Source organism: Miscanthus floridulus, chromosome 3 (genome assembly GCF_019320115.1).
Source record: "Miscanthus floridulus cultivar M001 chromosome 3, ASM1932011v1, whole genome shotgun sequence".
In the NCBI taxonomy this organism is placed as follows: Eukaryota; Viridiplantae; Streptophyta; class Magnoliopsida; order Poales; family Poaceae; genus Miscanthus; species Miscanthus floridulus.
Window position 1 is genome coordinate 58,269,648 of NC_089582.1, and position 17,407 is coordinate 58,287,054.

The following is a 17,407-nucleotide window of genomic DNA, read 5'->3' on the forward strand; positions in this document are numbered from 1 at the left end:
GCTATTCATTATTCATGTTTACATTGATCATGTGTTTTGCATTGGGAATTGAAACAACTTGTTGCTACTCTTAAGCTAAAATTGTGACAACTAAAAGCTGAACGCTGTTAAACCTATGTCAAGCCTTTTGAGCCTCATGAACCCCATGTTACACTAGTTGAGTACGACATGTACTTACGCTTGTTTATTTTCATTATTTGGATAAAAATCCTAAATGGGTAACAGATGGCTATGGGTATGATGATTTTCCTGAGGACTACTAGACTTGTGGTCAACCAGTCGATGTCCCTATGAAATGGAGCTTCCATGAGAGATCTATTATTATTTCCGCTACATTTATGTGATAACTCTATCTTATTCGTGATGTAATAAACACTTGTGATGATACTATTCATAATTTGTCAGCTTATGTGTGTGACTGATCTCTAGGCACACATAAGATTTTGCATCCCATTTTATCCTTAAAATTGGGTACGACAAACGGTCAACACAATGGGGACTACCATGCTGGCAAGCACGTGAACCTCGGAAGAAAAATCATGTGTCAATTGTCTCTTGGATTTCACTTGGTATCCACTATATTGATTGATTGTCACTTGCCACGTGCGGTGTACTCTCCTACCTCTCTTGCATTATTTCATTACTTATCTTGTTGTAGAGGTAGTGTTGGTGTTTTGGACAGACAGCCCTCAACCAACTAGTAAAATTGTACTGCATGTGCCCAATCCCGAATGGTGATGCAAAGAGACACAAGGTTTATACTGGTTCAGGCAAGGGGTGCCCTATGTCTAGTCTGAGAATTCGATCTTGTATTCCTTGCACCAAAATGCTCATAGTAGGGGGTTACAAGCGGGGCTAGAGAGGGAGCTAGTCCTAGGTCTCTGCGTGGAGCAGTGTGGGTTGCTTGAGACGTTGATCTCAAGCAGCGGGGAAGCTCGTGTGTTTGTCCGTGTGTTTATGCATGAGTTCATCATGTGGGCATTGGCCTAATCGTAAACGTTCGCCCCCCTAGAAACGGCCCTGGTCCCTCCCTTTTATAGTTGAAGGGGGGGACATGGGTGATACATGCGCTAGCTATTCAGCGTCATGCGAACGGAGGCAGCATGTCCGAGCCCTGTAGCCTGTTACTGTGGCGGCATGGTCAATGGAGTGGTCCCATCCTTGAAGTACTAGGGCGACATGCTAGTCACATCTGACCCTATACATCATGGGACCTCCAGTGTTAGCTTGAAGCGGGGCGTGGCGGTCGACACGCTGGTCATCATGTGTTGACTGCGTGAGAAGCCGAGACTCAATTGGTGCCGAGGCCAAGCCATCGTGGGAGGCTCGGTGGGCATGAATCCTGAGGTTGCAGAGACCCTGAAGTATATTGTCGAGGCTCGGGGGGAGCAGTTGGTCCTGTGTGCTAATTCCGAGGCTATGGTGACCCGGACTTGACTCCCCACGCCACGTTGTTCCTAGGGCAGGAGTTAGGTGGCGCAGTGTAGTGCGGGCGCTGATCGTGGGCACACCACCAGAGCATAGTGGCTGGTAACCCCTACCCCATCCTATCCTGGATGGTATGGCGTTGATGCGACCTCCCGTCTCATCGGCTGCTCCGTAGTGTCGAGTAGTCGTCCGGCTGATATCGTGGGAGTGGTTGGCGCATTAATAGGACATGACGCTCGGTCGGGGATACTGGTCAAGGCAGAAGCGATGGGTTGTTACCGAGCTGGCCTCGAGCAATATGGAGAATCGGCATCTCGTCTGAGGCTTTACGTGCGGGGCCTCGGGCGAGATGGAGAATTGGTTCCCCGTTCGAGGCCTCCCATGCGAGGCTTCGAGCGAGGAGGAGATTTGGCAGGCCGTTGAGGCCTTTCGTGCGAGGCCTCAAGCGAGGCGGAGAGCCGGTTGGCTTGGATGAGGCTAGGGGTTAACCAATGGTTTGCCTTTTGGCTTTGTCCTAAATGGGGTCTAGGCGATATTTTTGGTATACGCTCAGGGTACCCCATTTTATGATACCCGACAGTAGCCCCCGAGCCTCAAGGAGAGCGTGAGCGCTCTTCTTGAGGTTTTGACGAGGCTTGACCTACGGTAGCTCCTGACAGGATAGTGTTTCGTACTTCGAGGCCTTGGTGGGTGCGCATGAGCGCACCTGCTGGGTGTAGTCCCTGAGGCCCTAGGGGAATGAATTTATTCCTCCAGGGTCTTTTTTCCACGTTGAGTCGAGGGATTTTATCGTATTCGCCGAGCCCACGAGTGTGAGTTCAGGTCGTGGGGTCTCGGCAGGATCGTAGGAGGAGCCCCCAAGCCTCGGCATAGAGTGAGAGGGCGATCGGGAGTTCCCCTGACTTTTTGTGTGACTCTAGCGCTTCCTCTTCGCTTGGAAGGAGGGGTGGAATATGCCCGGCTACCCTCGATGGGCGCGAGCGGTGGCACTTCCGGTGAGCTATTTTCGGGTAAGTCCAAGTGGAGGCCCGTGCCCTGTTCGCTAGGGGTCGGCTAGCGGTCTAGAGACGCACTCCAAGACCTAGCGGGTGTGGCCCTGAGGCCCTGGGGGAATGAATTTATTCCTCTAGGGTCTTTTTTCCATGTTGAGTCAAGGGACTTTATCATATTCGCCGAGCCCACGAGTGCGAGTTCGGGTCGCGGGGTCTCGGCAGGATCGCAGGAGGAGCCCTCGAGCCTCGGCATGGAGTGAGAGGGCGATTGGGAGTTCCCCTGACTTTTTGTGTGACTCTCACGCTTCTTCTTCGCTCGAAAGGAGGGGTGGAATATGCCAGGCTACCCTCGATGGGCGCGAGCAGTGGCACTTCTGGTGAGCTGTTATCGGGTAAGTCCGAGTGGAGGCCCATTCCCCATTCGCTAGGGGTCAGCTAGCAGTCTAGAGACGCACTCCAAGAGTACCAAAGGGTTTCTCTAGTGGGTGCCGGGGCCGTTCGCTGGGCCCCGGTGGCTCGGTGCCTCCCTACGGTGGGATCCCATTCGGAGACCTCCCTATCGGTCTCGGACATGACTTAGGGCATCCCAAGCATTTCGCTTGCTTGGGTCTTAGCCCCGTATGGGCTCGCCCATAGCCATCCTTGACTCTGTTGCCCTAGGGTGGCTGTTGAAACCCTCAGGGCCCAGCCTTCGAACCCCTGGACTATAACGGGCTCGATGCCCTTTTATCACGTTTTTCCAAATTTTCAAGTGTGGGCTTGGGTCGTTTGTCTTCGTCTTGGGTGCAGGAGGAGCCCCCGAGCCTCCGCACGGAGTGAGAGGGCGGTCAGGGGTCCCCTGGCTTTTTGTTCGACCCTCACATATCTTTTTGTTTGGACAGAGGGATTGTTTGCCGAGCCCCCTTGAGTGTGAACCTAGGTCGCTGGGTCTCGGCAAAGTTGTAGGAAGACCCCCGAGCCTCTGCGCGGAGCAAGAGGGCAATCAGGAGTTCCCCTGGCTTTTTGTACGCCCCTCGCGTGTGAGGGTTTGTTTGCTGAGCCCCCCTCAGGTGCGAGCCTGGGTTGCGGGGTCTCGGCATATCTACAGGAAGAGCCCCCTAGCCTCTACATGGAGTGAGAGGGCCGTCAGGGGTTCCCCTGGCTTTTTGTATGACCCTCGCGCAACCTTTTCGTTCAAAAGGAGGGGTTGTTTGCCGAGCCCCCTCGAGTGTGAGCCTAGGTCCTGGGTCTCGACAAGGTTGCAGGAAGAGCCCCTTAGCCTCTGCATGGAGCGAGAGGGTCGTCAGGGGTTCCCCTAGCTTTTTATACGACCCTCGCGCTTCCTTTTTGTTCGGAAGGAGGGGTGGAATATGCCATGCTACAGCCGCTCCTGGAAGAGCTTGAGAGGCTATGGGACTACAGCCTTACTGTGGCTGTGGTCGTGGCCACCTTCCACCGCCGGAGGGTGCTGCCGCTGATGGCTCGATGGTGGCACCTGTTCAAGATGAGGTTGAATGAGCCGATCGAGGGCATCCGGATGTCTGCCTCCACCCTCTCTGACGAGGAAATTCTTCACCGGGTGAGGGAGACGGTGGAGGCAAAGCTGAGGAGCGGTGGCCTGACCCCCTTCGCGATGCGCCCATCGCGGGGGTTCCTCTCACTGGTAAATCATGCGCCGCTGCAGCCCCTGAGGCCTCCTCGTTTCTCATCGTTTCTTATTCTCTTATTTGTGTTCGTCGTTCCTATAGGGAATGAGGGACATGCGATACTCCCCGCCACCCATTCCTAAGGACGCACGGCGGCGGGCGGCCAACTGGGCGCACGCCGAGGCCCAGAAGAGGCGGAAGGATGCCGAGGTGGTGAAGCCCATGAGGAAGATCCTTGCGCACGAGGAACTAGAGAAGTGCTACCGGCAGCAGAGGTAGGATAGTCTCCCGGTGGAGTCATCTCCGTTGTCATCGCTGTCGGTGGACTCTACGGGCGGAGATGACGAGAGCGAGATGGGGCGGGGTCCCCTGGACCATCTCCCCGACATCGGGGAGATGGTGCTTGGGGCGTCGGCAAGCAGCCTGGCGCTCCTAGGAGGAGGAGAAGGAGACACCTTGGGGCCAGTGATCACCCGCCCCAGGGCCGAGGCCAACATGCCCGAGGCGTGGGTGTTGGGAAAGCGCGCTGTCAGCCCAGTGGGCTCAACGGCAGTGGTGGAGCAGGTGGCGGTGGGGGTGACACAACTGCCCCTGCAGAGGACCGACGGGGCACCGGGGTCCATTGAGGACCGACCGGCACCGGCGGATACAGAGGCCGCGCCTCTACCATCGTCACCGCCTTCACAGAGGAGGGTCGCCGTGCCGAAGCAGCTGCAGCCCCGCTCGAGGTAAGTGTATGTTCGGCAGAGTTGCAGCATTTTCCGTTCATTCTTCGGTCTCATGCTGACCCCGTAAGTATTTTGTCTTTAGCCAGAAGCGACCTATGGAGGTGCCCAACTTGACGCCCCTTAAGGTGCTCAAGGTGAGCCCTAGATCCATCGCCCACTGGGTGGTGGAGGCGCAAGCCACCATACAATGTGGCACGGTGTCAGCGAGGGCCGACCCAAAGGAGTCGGTTGCCCAAGGAGGGGCTACCGAGGCGACCCTGACATAGATGGGGGAGGGAGGGCCTCCGCCCCATGAGGCCAAGGCTCGCAAGTTAGATGGGGCCGAGGCACCTTCAGTTGCTGAGGCCTCCAAGGTCGAGGCCCCCTAGGCCTTTGAGGCCGAGGCGACAGAGGCCAGGGCGCCCAGGATCACCGAGGCCGCAGTGGCGGGGGCCGGAGCTCCCGAGACCACCGAGGCCATGATGGCGGAGGTCGGAGCCCCCGGGACCACCGAGGCCAATGTGATTGCGGTGAAGCCATTGGCCTAGGAAGTGGAGATGAAGGCAGCAGAGGCCTTGGTGATGCCCCTGGTCCAAGGCCTGCTGCTATTGCGAGAGAGCGCCTAGGAGGCAGAGGTCTATCCGATCTCCTCCGATGATACTTCCTAGGCATAGGAGGTGGTCAACATCGAGGTGGCTGGCACCGTGGAACAGTTGGCTCTGACCACGGGCGAGGGAAGCTCGGCCCTTGTGCGGGTATGACCCAAGCCCCGTGGGTGGGATCACCCACGTGTCCTATGGTAGAGCCGGGACGACCCTGAGGGGGAGCCTCTGTTCGCCCTTGAGGACACGGCCAAGGGGGGCACTGGGATACCTTCGAGCAGTACCGCCAGTTGGTGGAGCGGTCGCTGTGGACAGCATGGTCCATCGTGGCTGACAGTTTGCTCGGCGTCGCCTAGGTATGTGCCTTCCTTTCTCATGTGGTATCATCTTTTTCTAAGTTTTCTTGCAGTGCATGACCACTATTCTACTTATCTAGGAGCTCGAGACCCGGTCCCTCGGGAAGTCGGTCTTTCTTCGGTGGGAGAGGGATGTTTGGGACCAGCTCCAGCGGCAGGAGGGCCTGCTTGCTGGTGCCAATGAGCTTCTGTCGGCGTGGAGCACGGAGGTGGAGGACCTCTGCCTCCGTTGTGCCGATGCGAAGGCCGAGGCGGCCACGGCTCAGGAGCAGGTCGCCCCTTTGGTGGCGTGGGTCAAGGAGTTGGAGGAGGAGCTAGCCCGGGTGGCTGGCGATTGCGATGCCTTCAGGTCCCAGGCTAGAGAAGCCACGGCCTCTGTCAAGGCCCTTGCTGAACAGCTAGGGATAGAGCAGGGTGCGCACCAGCTGACAAAAGATGCCTTGGATGAGGCCCTCAAGGTGGCTGATGCTTCCCAGACCGAGGCTGTGGTCTGGAGGGGAAAGGCAGAGGGTGAGTCTTATTCCCCTTGTTTTATTTATTTTTCTTGTGTTTGGCCCCTAACTCCTTGGTGTGATACAGAGCTGGAGGGAGAGGCTTCTAGGGTGGCCGAGGCCTCTCGGATCGAGGTCTAGCGCCTGAAGGAGAAGGCCGAGGCATCTCGGGTCAAGGCCCGACGCTGGGAGGAGAAGGCCAAGGGTGAGTCCCATAGGCTTCCATCCCTATTTGGCTTATTTTCCTTTGCGCTCAACCCCATTTCATTTCCTTTGGCGTAGAGTTGGAGACGGAGATCGGGGAGCACGATGCGCTAAAGAGTGCCACCCATACCGCCTATGAGGCCCTAGAGGTTGAGGGGGTCTAGTCACAAAGCTCCCTTGGGAGCTGCCTGATTGTGTTGAGCGGCCAAGCGCACGAGTGACTTTGAGGGGCGCTGCACATGGGTGTTAAGTGCGCCTTGGCCGTCATCGCCTTGCACTACATCGGTGTCGACCTCAAGGCCATCAACGATGGCTATGTCCTACCTGATGATGATGGGGAGGCCGACGAGGAGGTGGTGAGGCTAATGGAGGTGGCAGAGGGCCCCGGCACGGCGCTGGCCAAGCTTTTCGAAGAGGGGGTGGTCCCTCCCACGCCGTCCGCCGATGCTGGAGGCCCTGAGCCATGACCTAGGCCCAAGAGGCCATGTAAATAGAATAGGGATTAACTTTGTATCATAATGCTTGTGGCCGTCGAGGCCCTTTTTTAAAGTACTCGTGCTTCTTAATCATTTTTCTTATATTTCTGAGCCTCTGCCCTCTATTGTCTCTGATCATATTTCTTTGCAAAAAACCTCCTTGGAGCCTAAGCCGCCCCTTGGGTGAAAGGTGGTGAGGGAGTGCCTAGCCCGAAGGCATAGGCCATCTCATGACTCTACCGGCCTTCTAGCCCTGAGATGGACTTTCGGTCCTTGGGTTTTTCACAACCAATTTGTCAGAGCGTGCTAGAGAGTTTGGTGTAGGAATTTTTTCAGAGAATGACTAAAGAATGGTGCGTGGGACTTAGGGGGGAGTCCCCTATCTAGCCCCTAAGGGAGGCTCAGTTCTACAAAAGCAGAGCCATGTCTCCCTTGCGGTGTTATCATAATGCTAAGGCCCACGATGGGCTCAGGTGTTTTCTCTAAAAATTAGAACAACTAAAGAACACTTCTTAATTGTATTTCAAGAAACAATGTATACAATGCTTGGAAATTTAAGGGAAAAAGCAACGTAGCTGTTCTATGTTCCAAGCATTGGTGAGGATTTCGCCCTTCTCGTTGGCTAGCTTGTAGGTCCCGGGCTTCAGCACTTGGGCGACGATGTATGGTCCTTCCCATGGTGGGTCAGCTTGTGGTGGCCCTTGTTGCTCAGCCTTAGCCTCAACAATAGGTCGCCTACCTTTAGGTCTCAGCTTCGAATGCGCTGGGCTTGATAGCGCCATAGGGCTTGCTAGTATTTGGCCAAATGTAGCAGCGCAATGTCTCGGGCTTCCTCCAGTTGGTCAAGGGCATCCTTGCGGATGGTGTGGTTGCTTTGCTCGTTGTAGACCTATAGCCTCGGGGAACCATATTCCAAGTTAGTGGGGAGGATAGCCTTAGCTCCATAGACCAGGAAGAAAGGTGTGAACCCTGTGGCTTGGCTTGGAGTGTTCCTCAGGCTCTAGATGACCGACGAGAGTTCGGCGAGCCATTTCTTGCCAAACTTCTTCAACCGGTTGTAAATTCTTGGCTTGAGGCCTTGTAGGATCATGCCGTTAGCACGTTCTACTTAGCCATTTGTCCTTGGGTGTCCTACGGCCGACCAGGCCACACGGATGAGGTGGTCGCCGTAGAATGTTAGGAATTTTTGGCCAGTGAACTGTGTCCCGATGTCATTGATGATGGTGTTCCGAACCCTGAACCTATGGATGATATCCGTGAAGAATAGCACTGCTTGCTCGGATTTGATTTGATTGATCGAGCGAGCCTCGATCCATTTGGAGAACTTATCGATTGCTACCAGCAGATGGGTGTAGCCCCGGGGGCCTTCTGTAGAGGCTCGACCATGTTGAGCCCCCACATGGCAAATGGCCATGTGATGGGGATGGTTTGGAGGGCCTGGGCTAGGAGGTGCGTCAGCCACACATAGTACTGGCATCCCTCGCAGGAGCGTACTAACCTAGTGGTGTCAGCAACCGCCATCGGCCAGTAGAACCCTTGGTGGAAGGCGTTTCTGATGAGCGTCCGAGGTGCTGCATGGTGCCTGTAGGCCCCCGCATGCAAGTCCCAAAGTAGGGTCTGGCCTGCCTCTATGGTGATGCATCGTTGGAGGACGCTAGATGGACTTCGCCTGTACAACTCGCCGTTGCAGAGGACGTAAGTCTTGACTCGTCGCGCAAGTCATCTGGCTTCGGTCTTGTCTGCAGGGAGCTCTCCTCAGATGAGGAAATCAAGGAACGGGACCCGCTAGTCCGTGCCCTAGTTGGCCTCGGGAGGCTCTATGTCTACTTCCATAACCTCGGGCTCGGCCGAAGGGGTCTCAGCGATGGAGGGGGCCTCGAGCCCTGCGGTGAGCTCGACCGGTGGGCCCTCTCCTGCTGCCAAGCCATGGTTGATGGAAGGCTTGTGGAGGTCTCTGGCAAAGATGTTCGGGGGGACCGGAGCCCATGCTGACGCCATCTTTGCTAGTTCGTCCATGGCCTCATTGTATTTCTGCGCGAAGTGGTTGAGCTTGAGACCGTCGAACTTGTCTTCTAGGCGACATACCAACTTGCAGTATGCCTCCATTTTGGGGTCGAGGTAGTTTGACTCCTTCATGACTTGATCGACGACAAGTTGCGAGTCACCCCGGACGTCGAGACGCCGTACTCCAAGTTTGATGGCGATCTGCAAGCCATTGACGAGAGCTTCATACTCGGCTGCATTGTTGGAGGCAGCGAAGTGGATCCAAACCATGTAGCGCATGTGTACTCTGAGGGGTGAGATGAAGAGCAGACCCGCGCCTACCCTGGTCTTCATTAGGGACCCGTCGAAGTACATGGTCTAGCTCTCCATCTGAATTTGAGCAGGTGGCAATTGGGTGTCGGTCCACTCAGCCACAAAATCGGCCAAGACCTGAGATTTAATTGCTTTTCGAGGCGCAAAAGTCAAGGCTTCCCCCATGAGTTCGACGGCCCACTTGGCTATCCTACCCGAGGCCTCCTAGTTATGGATTATCTCTCCTAAGGGGAAAGACGACACCATGGTTACTGGGTGGGACTCAAAGTAGTGACGCAGCTTGCGTCGAGCTAAGACTACAGTGTAGATCAGCTTCTGGATGTGGGGGTAGCACATTTTGGTCTTGGAGAGCACTTTGCTGATGAAGTAAACAGGTCATTGGATGGGTAGAGCGTGCCCCTCTTCCTGCCTCTCCACTACCACGGCCGCGCTGACCACTTGGGTCGTTGCGGTGATGTAGAGTAAGAGGGGCTCGTCCCTGGCTAGCGGTACCAAGATGGGAGGATTGGTGAGCAGTGCCTTGAACTTGGTGAGGGCTTCTTCGGCCTCAGGGGTCCAAGAAAAGCATTCGGATTTTCTCAAGAGGTGGTACAGAGGCAAGCCTTTTTCGCCAAGGCGTGAGATGAAGTGGCTCAGGGCCGCAAGGCATCCCATGACCCTCTGCACTCCCTTGAGGTCTCAGATTGGTCCCATGCTGGTCACGGCCAAGACCTTCTCTGGGTTTGCCTCGATGCCGCATTCCGAGACTATGAATCCCAAGAGCATGCCTCGAGGGACCTCGAACACACACTTCTTAGGGTTGAGCTTGATGCCCTTCTCTCTAAGGCATTTGAAGGCTATCTCCATGTCGTCGATGAGATCCTCAGCCTTTCTAGACTTGACCATGATGTCATCCACATAGGCCTCGATGGTTCGCCTGATGTGCTCGCCAAAGACCTGGGTCATGCACCGTTGGTATGTGGCCCCTATGTTTCTGGGGCCGAAAGGCATAGTCACATAGCAGTACATGCCGAATGGTGTGATAAAAGAAGTCATGAGCTGGTCAGACTCTTTCATCTTGATTTGATGGTAACCGGAATACGCATCGAGGAAAGACAGGGTCTCGCATCCCATAGTGGAGTCAATGATTTGATCGATTCGAGGTAATGGGAAGGGGACTTTCGGACAGGCTTTATTCAAACCGGTGTAATCTACACAAATCCTCCACTTACCATTTTTCTTCTTGACTAACACCGGGTTAGCTAGCCACTCTAGATGGGATACCTCCTTGATAAATCCGGCAGCCAAAAGTTTCTACACCTCCTCACCAATGGTCCTACGCTTTTCCTCGTCGAATCGGCACAGGCGCTGCTTTGTTGGTCTAGAGCCGGCCTGGATGTCCAAGGCGTGCTCGGCGACCTCCCTCGGTATGCCCGGTATGTCTAAGGGACTCCATGCAAACATATCAGCATTTGCACGGAGAAAGTCGATGAGCATGGCTTCCTATTTGATGTCGAAGGTGGCACTGATCCTCAGCGCCCGGTCATCGGGGTAGGCAGGGTCAACTAGGATGAGCTTGATGGCCTCCATGGGCTCGAACGTCCCGGCGCGACGCTTGGAGTCAGGCGCCTCGCTACTGAGCCGATCGAGGTTGGTGATGAGGGTCTCGGCCTCCATGAGAGCCTCGGCGTACTCGATGCACTCGACGTCGCAGTCGTATGCATGCTCGTACGTGGATTCAATTGTGATGACGCCATAGGGACCCGGCATCTTGAGTTTGAGGTAGGTGTAGTTGGGGACCGCCATGAACTTGGCATAGCACGGCCACCCCAGGATGGCATGGTAGGTTCCCCTAAATCCAACCACCTTGAAGGTAAGGACCTCCTTATGGTAGTTGGAGGGGGTGCTGAAGCAAACGATTAGGTCGATGCACCCAAGGGGTCACATGCATTTCCCTGGCACGATGCCATGGAAAGGCGCGGCGTCACCCCGGAGTTGCGACCGATCGAGCTCTAGGAGCTCCAAGGTGTTGGTGTAGAGGATGTTGAGACTGCTGCCTCCGTCCATCAACACCTTAGTGAGTCGAGTGTTGCTGATGATCGGGTCGACAACAAGTGGGTACTGCCCAGGATTCAGAACATGGTAGGGATGGTCATCCCAATCAAAGGTGATCGCCTCCCGAGACCAGTCAAGGTATCAGGGGTTGGCCACCTTAACCGAGAAGACCTCCTGGCATTCCCTCTTTCGCTGGCGTGCTGTGAGGCATGCCGAGGGTCCGCCAAAGATCATGAAGGCATTATGCACCTTGGGGAACCCATCGTCCTTGTCATCATCCCGGTCACCAGCGCCCCTCTTCTTGGCATCGTCGTTGGGGAGCCCGAGCTTGGCGTAGTAATGCCAGAGTATGGTGCAATCCTCGAGGGCATGCCTCACTGGGCCCTGGTGGTAAGGGCAGGGCTTCTTCAGCATGTCGTCAAAGAGCCCGGGGCCCCTGAGACCTCAGGGATTCTTGCGCTCTACGGCTATGACTAGATCAGCCTCGAGGACCTCCTGCTTCCCCTGGTGACCCTTTTTCTTTTTCTTGGGGAGGTGGGGAGCCGAGGCCTCGGGGGCCTCATCCCTCCGCTTCCCCTTGGCGTTGTTGTCGGGGAAGATGGCCCCAACAGCCTCTTTGCCCGAGGTGAAGTTGGTGGCGATGTCGAGGAGCGTGGTAGCCGAGCTCGGCACATTCCAGCCTAACTCTCGGACCAAGTCTCGGCAGGTGGTGCTGGAGAGGAAAGCCTGGATTTCCAAGTCGCCAATGCTGGGCAATTCAGTGCACTGTTTAGAGAAGCACCGGATGAAGTCTCGGAGAGACTCGTCCGGTTTTTGGCAATAGCTTTTAAGGTCCTAGGAGTTTCCGGGGCGCACGTATGTGCCCTGGAAATTCTCGACGAAGACCCTAACCAAGTCATGCCAGTCATGGATCTGTGAGGGAGGAAGATGTTCGAGCCAGGCTCGTGCTGAGTCTGACAAGAGCAAGGGGAGGTTGCGGATGATGAGCAGGTCATCGTCCACGCCGCCTAGCTAACAAGCCAGGCGGTAATCGGCCAGCCAAAGCTCGGTGTTGGTTTCGCCGTTGTATTTTGTGAGGTTGGCCAGTTGATGAAACTAGATCGGGAACTGAGCGCTGCAGATGGCCCTACTAAAGACTCAGGGGCCAAGCAGTTTAGGAGAAGGGCTATGGTCCTCCCCACTGTCGTAGCGGCTGCCTCAGTGTGGATGGTAGCCATGGGAGGGCCCCTCATTGTCATGGCATCATCGCCTGCTAACCACCTCGTGGTTGTCCCGTGCCTCGTGTCGGTTGTCGAGGCGGTCACGCAGCAAGGGGACCCTGTTGATTGTCGGTGCCCGAGCGGGCTTGGGACAAACTGAGGCCTCTCTATCCTACCAATGCGGTGTCGTGGGAAGGTCCGAGGCATTTCTATGCCATCGGGAGGTGGAACTCTTGGCCTACTACACCGCGGCGGTCTTGAGGAGATCCTAGAGCTCACCGCGGACCCATCGCCCCTCCGTGGTAGAGGGCTCGGGCATCGTGTGGACTAGCATTGCCATAGCCGCGATGTTCTGGCTGGCACGATTGAAGATTGGGGGTTGCTCACTCCCTTCATCGTCGTTGATGCGGTGGTGGACATCGTGGGCCCTCCATCGGGCTCCTCCGCCATCGCCGTGACCTCGTTGCTCCTGCTCGAGAGTGTCTCGAAGCAGCTGTAGAAGGAGTCGGCCTTGTCCAACCTTGGCTTGAAGCTCATGGAGCTGTTCCAGGTCTGGGCATTGAGGTTGTGCGGGGGCAAGGTTCCCGTTCCGCGTTGCTGGTGGGACAACGTGTGGAGGTGTGGCGACGCCTACTCCCTAGTGAAGCGAGGAATGGTTGCCTACCCCCTCGTCCTCCTTGCCTGCTCTTGGCATCCTGAGTCCGATGTGGAAGCACTCGCGAGTGGGGTCGTAAGTCCCTTCGTCGTCGGAGTAGCCGAAGCAGTAGTCACTTGTGGCCAAGAAGCGGCGCATGGCTTTAGGGTCATGGAGTCTAGAGAAATCTACTTTGGCCCACGCCTCATTCTCCTCCAAGGAGTCAGCATGGATGTGGGTTGAAGCTGTGATGTCGAAGTTGAGGGCAAAGAGCTGGCGGCGTCCTAAGGGCTCCGCATGAGTAGAAGCGTAGTCATAAGCGTAGGAGGCGGCGGCATTTCTCAACCTGAAGGGGTATGGGGATGGTGCCATCGCTGGGTTCTGCTCCGCTAGAGCTGGCTCCTCAGGAGGTGGCGGGGTAGAGCTTGATGATGGGGCATCACCGCACGCCACCAGCGTCTTTCCCTTGTCCAAGCTTAGGCTAAACAGGTCCCCAACCAGGGACCTTGTGCCAATAGCTGGGCATGGGATACCGGCGAAGTGTGGCGTGTCGCCCTAGGGTTGCGCAGTGTCGGGGTGATCCCGCCCGTGTCGCGCTTGGTGGGTGTGATGAGAGCGGCGGCCCTGGCGCCGCCTGCGCCTGGGCTGCCAGTGTGTGATGTCGTCGTCGGTCGGTGGGGCTCGAGGTGTGAGGAGTACCATGTCGTACTCAGATCCTAGGGATATGAACTCTAGGCTCCTGAACTAGATCACCGTGCCGAGACGTAGTGGTCGTACGAGGTCTGCCATCTAGAATTTGTTGGGACGATGAAGCTGACACGCAGAGTCCCCTACCTAGCACGCCAACTGTTGGTGTTTCGGACTGGTGGGCCCTCAACCAACTAGTAAATTTGTATTGCGTGTGCCCAATCCCTGATGGTGATGCAAAGAGACATAAGGTTTATACTGGTTTAGGCAAGGGGTGCCCTATGTCTAGTCTGAGAATTCGATCTTGTATTCCTTGCACCGAAATGCTCGTAGTAGGGGGTTACAAGTAGGGCGAGAGAGGGAGCTAGTCCCAGGTCTCTACGTGGAGCGGCATGGGTTGCTTGAGATGTTGATCTCAAGCAGTGAGGAAGCTCGTGTGTTTGTCTATGTGTTTATGCATGAGTTCATCGCATGGGCATTGGCCTAATCATAAACGTCTGCCCCCCCTAGAAATGGCCCTAGTCCCTCCCTTTTATAGTTGAAGGGGTGACATGGGTGATACATGCGCTAGCTATTTGGCATCATGCGAATGGAGGTGGCATGTATGAGCCCTGTAGCCTATTACTGTGGCGGCGTGGTCGATGGAGTGGTCCCGTCCTTGAAGTACTGGGGCAACACGCCAGTCACATCCAACCCTGAGCTCCAGTGTTAGCTTGAAGTGGGGCGTGGCGGTCCACGCGCCAGTCACCATGTGTTGGCTGCGTGAGAAGCCGAGACTCAGTTGGTGCCGAGGCTGAGCCATCGTGGGAGGCTCGGTGGGCGTGAATCCTGAGGTTGCCGAGACCCTAAAGTATATTGCCGAGGCTTAGGGGGAGCAGTTGGTCCCGTGCACTGATTCCGAGGCTATGGTGACCCGGACTTGACTCCCCATGCCGTGTTGTTCCTAGGGCAGGAGTTAGGTGGCGCAGTGTAGTGCGGGCGCTAATCGTGGGCATAGCACTAGAGCATAGTGGTCGGTAACCCCTACCCCATCCTATCCTATACGGTATGGCGTTGATGCGACCTCCCGTCTCGTCGGTCGCTCCATAGTGTTGAGCTGTCGTCCGGCTAATATCACGGGAGTGGTTGGTGCATTAATGGGACGTGACGCTCGGTCGGGGATACTGGTCGAGGCAGAAGCGACTGGTTGTTGCCGAGCCAGCCTCGAGCGATACGGAGAATCGGCATCTCGTCTGAGGCTTTACGCACGGGGCCTTGGGTGAGACAGAGAATTGGTTCCCCATCCGAGGCCTCCCGTGCGAGGCTTTGAGTGAGGCGGAGATTTGGTAGGCCATCGAGGCCTTCTGTGCGAGGCCTCGAGTGAGGCGGAGAGCCAGTAGGCTCGGACGAGGCCAGGGGTTAACCAACGGTTTGCCTTTTGGCTTTGTCCTAAATGGGGTCTAGGCGATATTTTCAGTATACGCTCAGGGTACCCCATTTTATGATACCCGATAGGTAGTTAGCTAGTTAGTAGAGTAGCTTAGCTAGTGTCTTAGTAACTTTACTTGTTAGCTAGCTCAACTAGTATAGTTGTAGTGACTTAGACCTTGTGTGTGCCATAGAGAACATAGTGAACTAGAATTGGGGAATAGGTGGCTTGCAACACATAGTAGAGCTGGAGCAAAAATATTTGCTTTTTAGTTGACTAACTATTTGCTCTAGTGATTTGTAGAAAATTTAATTAGGCTATTCACCCCCCTCTAGCCATTTGGACCTTTCATATGTGTAGTTCAAAACTTATAGATCATCTAGTAGTGTTCCATAAGGAGGCCATAAATGAACAATCTAAGATAGTTGTATGTATATTCCTAATAAGTCATAGATATATGTTCTGCCTTTGTGTGCTAGCCTCCTCAATTACTTTCCTTTTTCTTACTATTGCACCTCCATCATCACCTTCACCGATGCTAAGGGTTCGTGTTAAATTAATTAATGAGTATGTTAAACCATACCTACCATTAGATATATATATATCTAAAACTAATTTCCTCATGTCTTTCACATGGGCATAGGTAGAACAATATGGAGTATCTAGGGTGCACAACACTTTGTAACATGTTTAACAATGTATTTATTCTGCCAGCAACATTTTCTAAATAATAATGCAACCAGCAATTTGTGACATTAACAACTCAATATAAGCTAGCAATAGAGGTGTATAGTGAGAATGAAGCAAATTAGTTTCCAACTACAAAATGTCCACTAAAAATACCTAGTAGTATCATATTCACTTTCTCTTATGTTCATGAAACAACAAAAACATGGTCATCTTCTCACGCATTTCTTCTATGTTCTGGACATAAACAACAAATAGCATGCCCACCCTAACCCTAGCTTCCCCCTCCCCCTCTCACCCCCCCCCCACCCCAGCCACCTCCTGGTTGGCACCATTTGGCTTCTATCCCTTCTAGATGGTTAAATTTTTTGATATGTCATCAAAATATCAAGAGAGTATATGCACAACCATTTTATAGTTCACAAATCAAAAATGGAATAGTCAAGAACTATGTACAATGAGAGATGCCAAATGGTCCCTTCAAGCTTAATTGTCCTCTTGTTTGCAACTTTAATTGATTATTCTAAACCATTTTTAATTAAAACAATAACCTTACACTCTTAGACAAAGAAAAGGCAGTCATTTAGTTGAAACATTGTTGACAGTAGTTAACACTCATCACAAACCATCAATATAACTTGCATAAATGGCTAAAATGGATCACCAACATAGACTTAGGGGTTTAAACTAACAAAGTCCACGAGTTTTGGTGAATCTATGTTTTTAGCAGGATTTAATAAAAACCGTCAAGGGGGACCTATTCGTCAAAGGAAATCACAGAATTTTGCCATGGGATCAACGTGGGAAGGTTCTAGAAGACTCTAGGAGGCTCACCACCAAAGCGGGGCTCTGACAAGTGGGCTGCCCAGCCCCTATGGGCCCCACCTATCGTTCTCTTTGTTACGTCAGTTCTCCACTGCCTCCTAGGATGCATCTTAGCCGTTATTTCAAGTTGGTTTGATCCAAGGGCTGAGTATTGATGCTCTAGGCTATATATACCTGCCTGCACCTCCTACCATAAACCCTAATTCATTACCATGTTCAGATCCTAAGAGCTGAGAAGCCAGAAACCCTAATTTATATGTCCACCAGGATTAGGGCTAGCAATCAAGAGAAGATTAGTCCTCAATAGGATCTAGTCTTGTATTAGAGACAGAGAGATAGAGTGAGAGAGAATTGTTTTGGAGGAGTTCTAGCCTGTCGGTGCTCTCTCTATGGCTTCTACCCTGGTAGAATCAAGTTCTTCTTGAGCTTGCTTCTGAGATTTCTCTAGTAATCGACTTCTAATTCAAGTAAGCATCTTGTTTATATTATTCTTAGGTTTGCGACTCTCTTTTGAGTACTTTAATCCTTGTAGCTCCTAGATTAAAGTAGTATTCATAGTGTAATTGTGGTGCTTAGACTCAGTTACTCGTGGATGTACCCTATTTTCTGGATTGGTGGTAGCTCGCGAGGGTGACTCTTATAGCCTCATTGAATCCTCTATAGTCCACCTCCCATTAGTAGGCCTAGTAGGACTTTGTTACTATAGGAAACATACTCTGCTTGTGTTTTCTCTAGT

The 17,407-nt window shown here is 53.9% G+C and overlaps 1 protein-coding gene across 1 annotated transcript; it reads right to left on the bottom strand.

Annotated features, from left to right (window-relative positions):
• Positions 1-10,679: 10,679 nt before the first annotated feature.
• Positions 10,680-10,982, bottom strand: LOC136543777 (uncharacterized). The gene has a single exon (XM_066536137.1). It carries the CDS (start codon positions 10,980-10,982, stop codon positions 10,680-10,682), a length of 303 nt encoding a protein of 100 aa, XP_066392234.1.
• Between the last annotated feature and the right edge of the window lie 6,425 nt (positions 10,983-17,407).

Bases quoted from the DNA above. Each gene is read 5' to 3' on its own strand.
- LOC136543777 (XM_066536137.1), bottom strand. From the start codon at position 10,982: ATGGCGGTCCCCAACTACACCTACCTCAAACTCAAGATGCCGGGTCCC.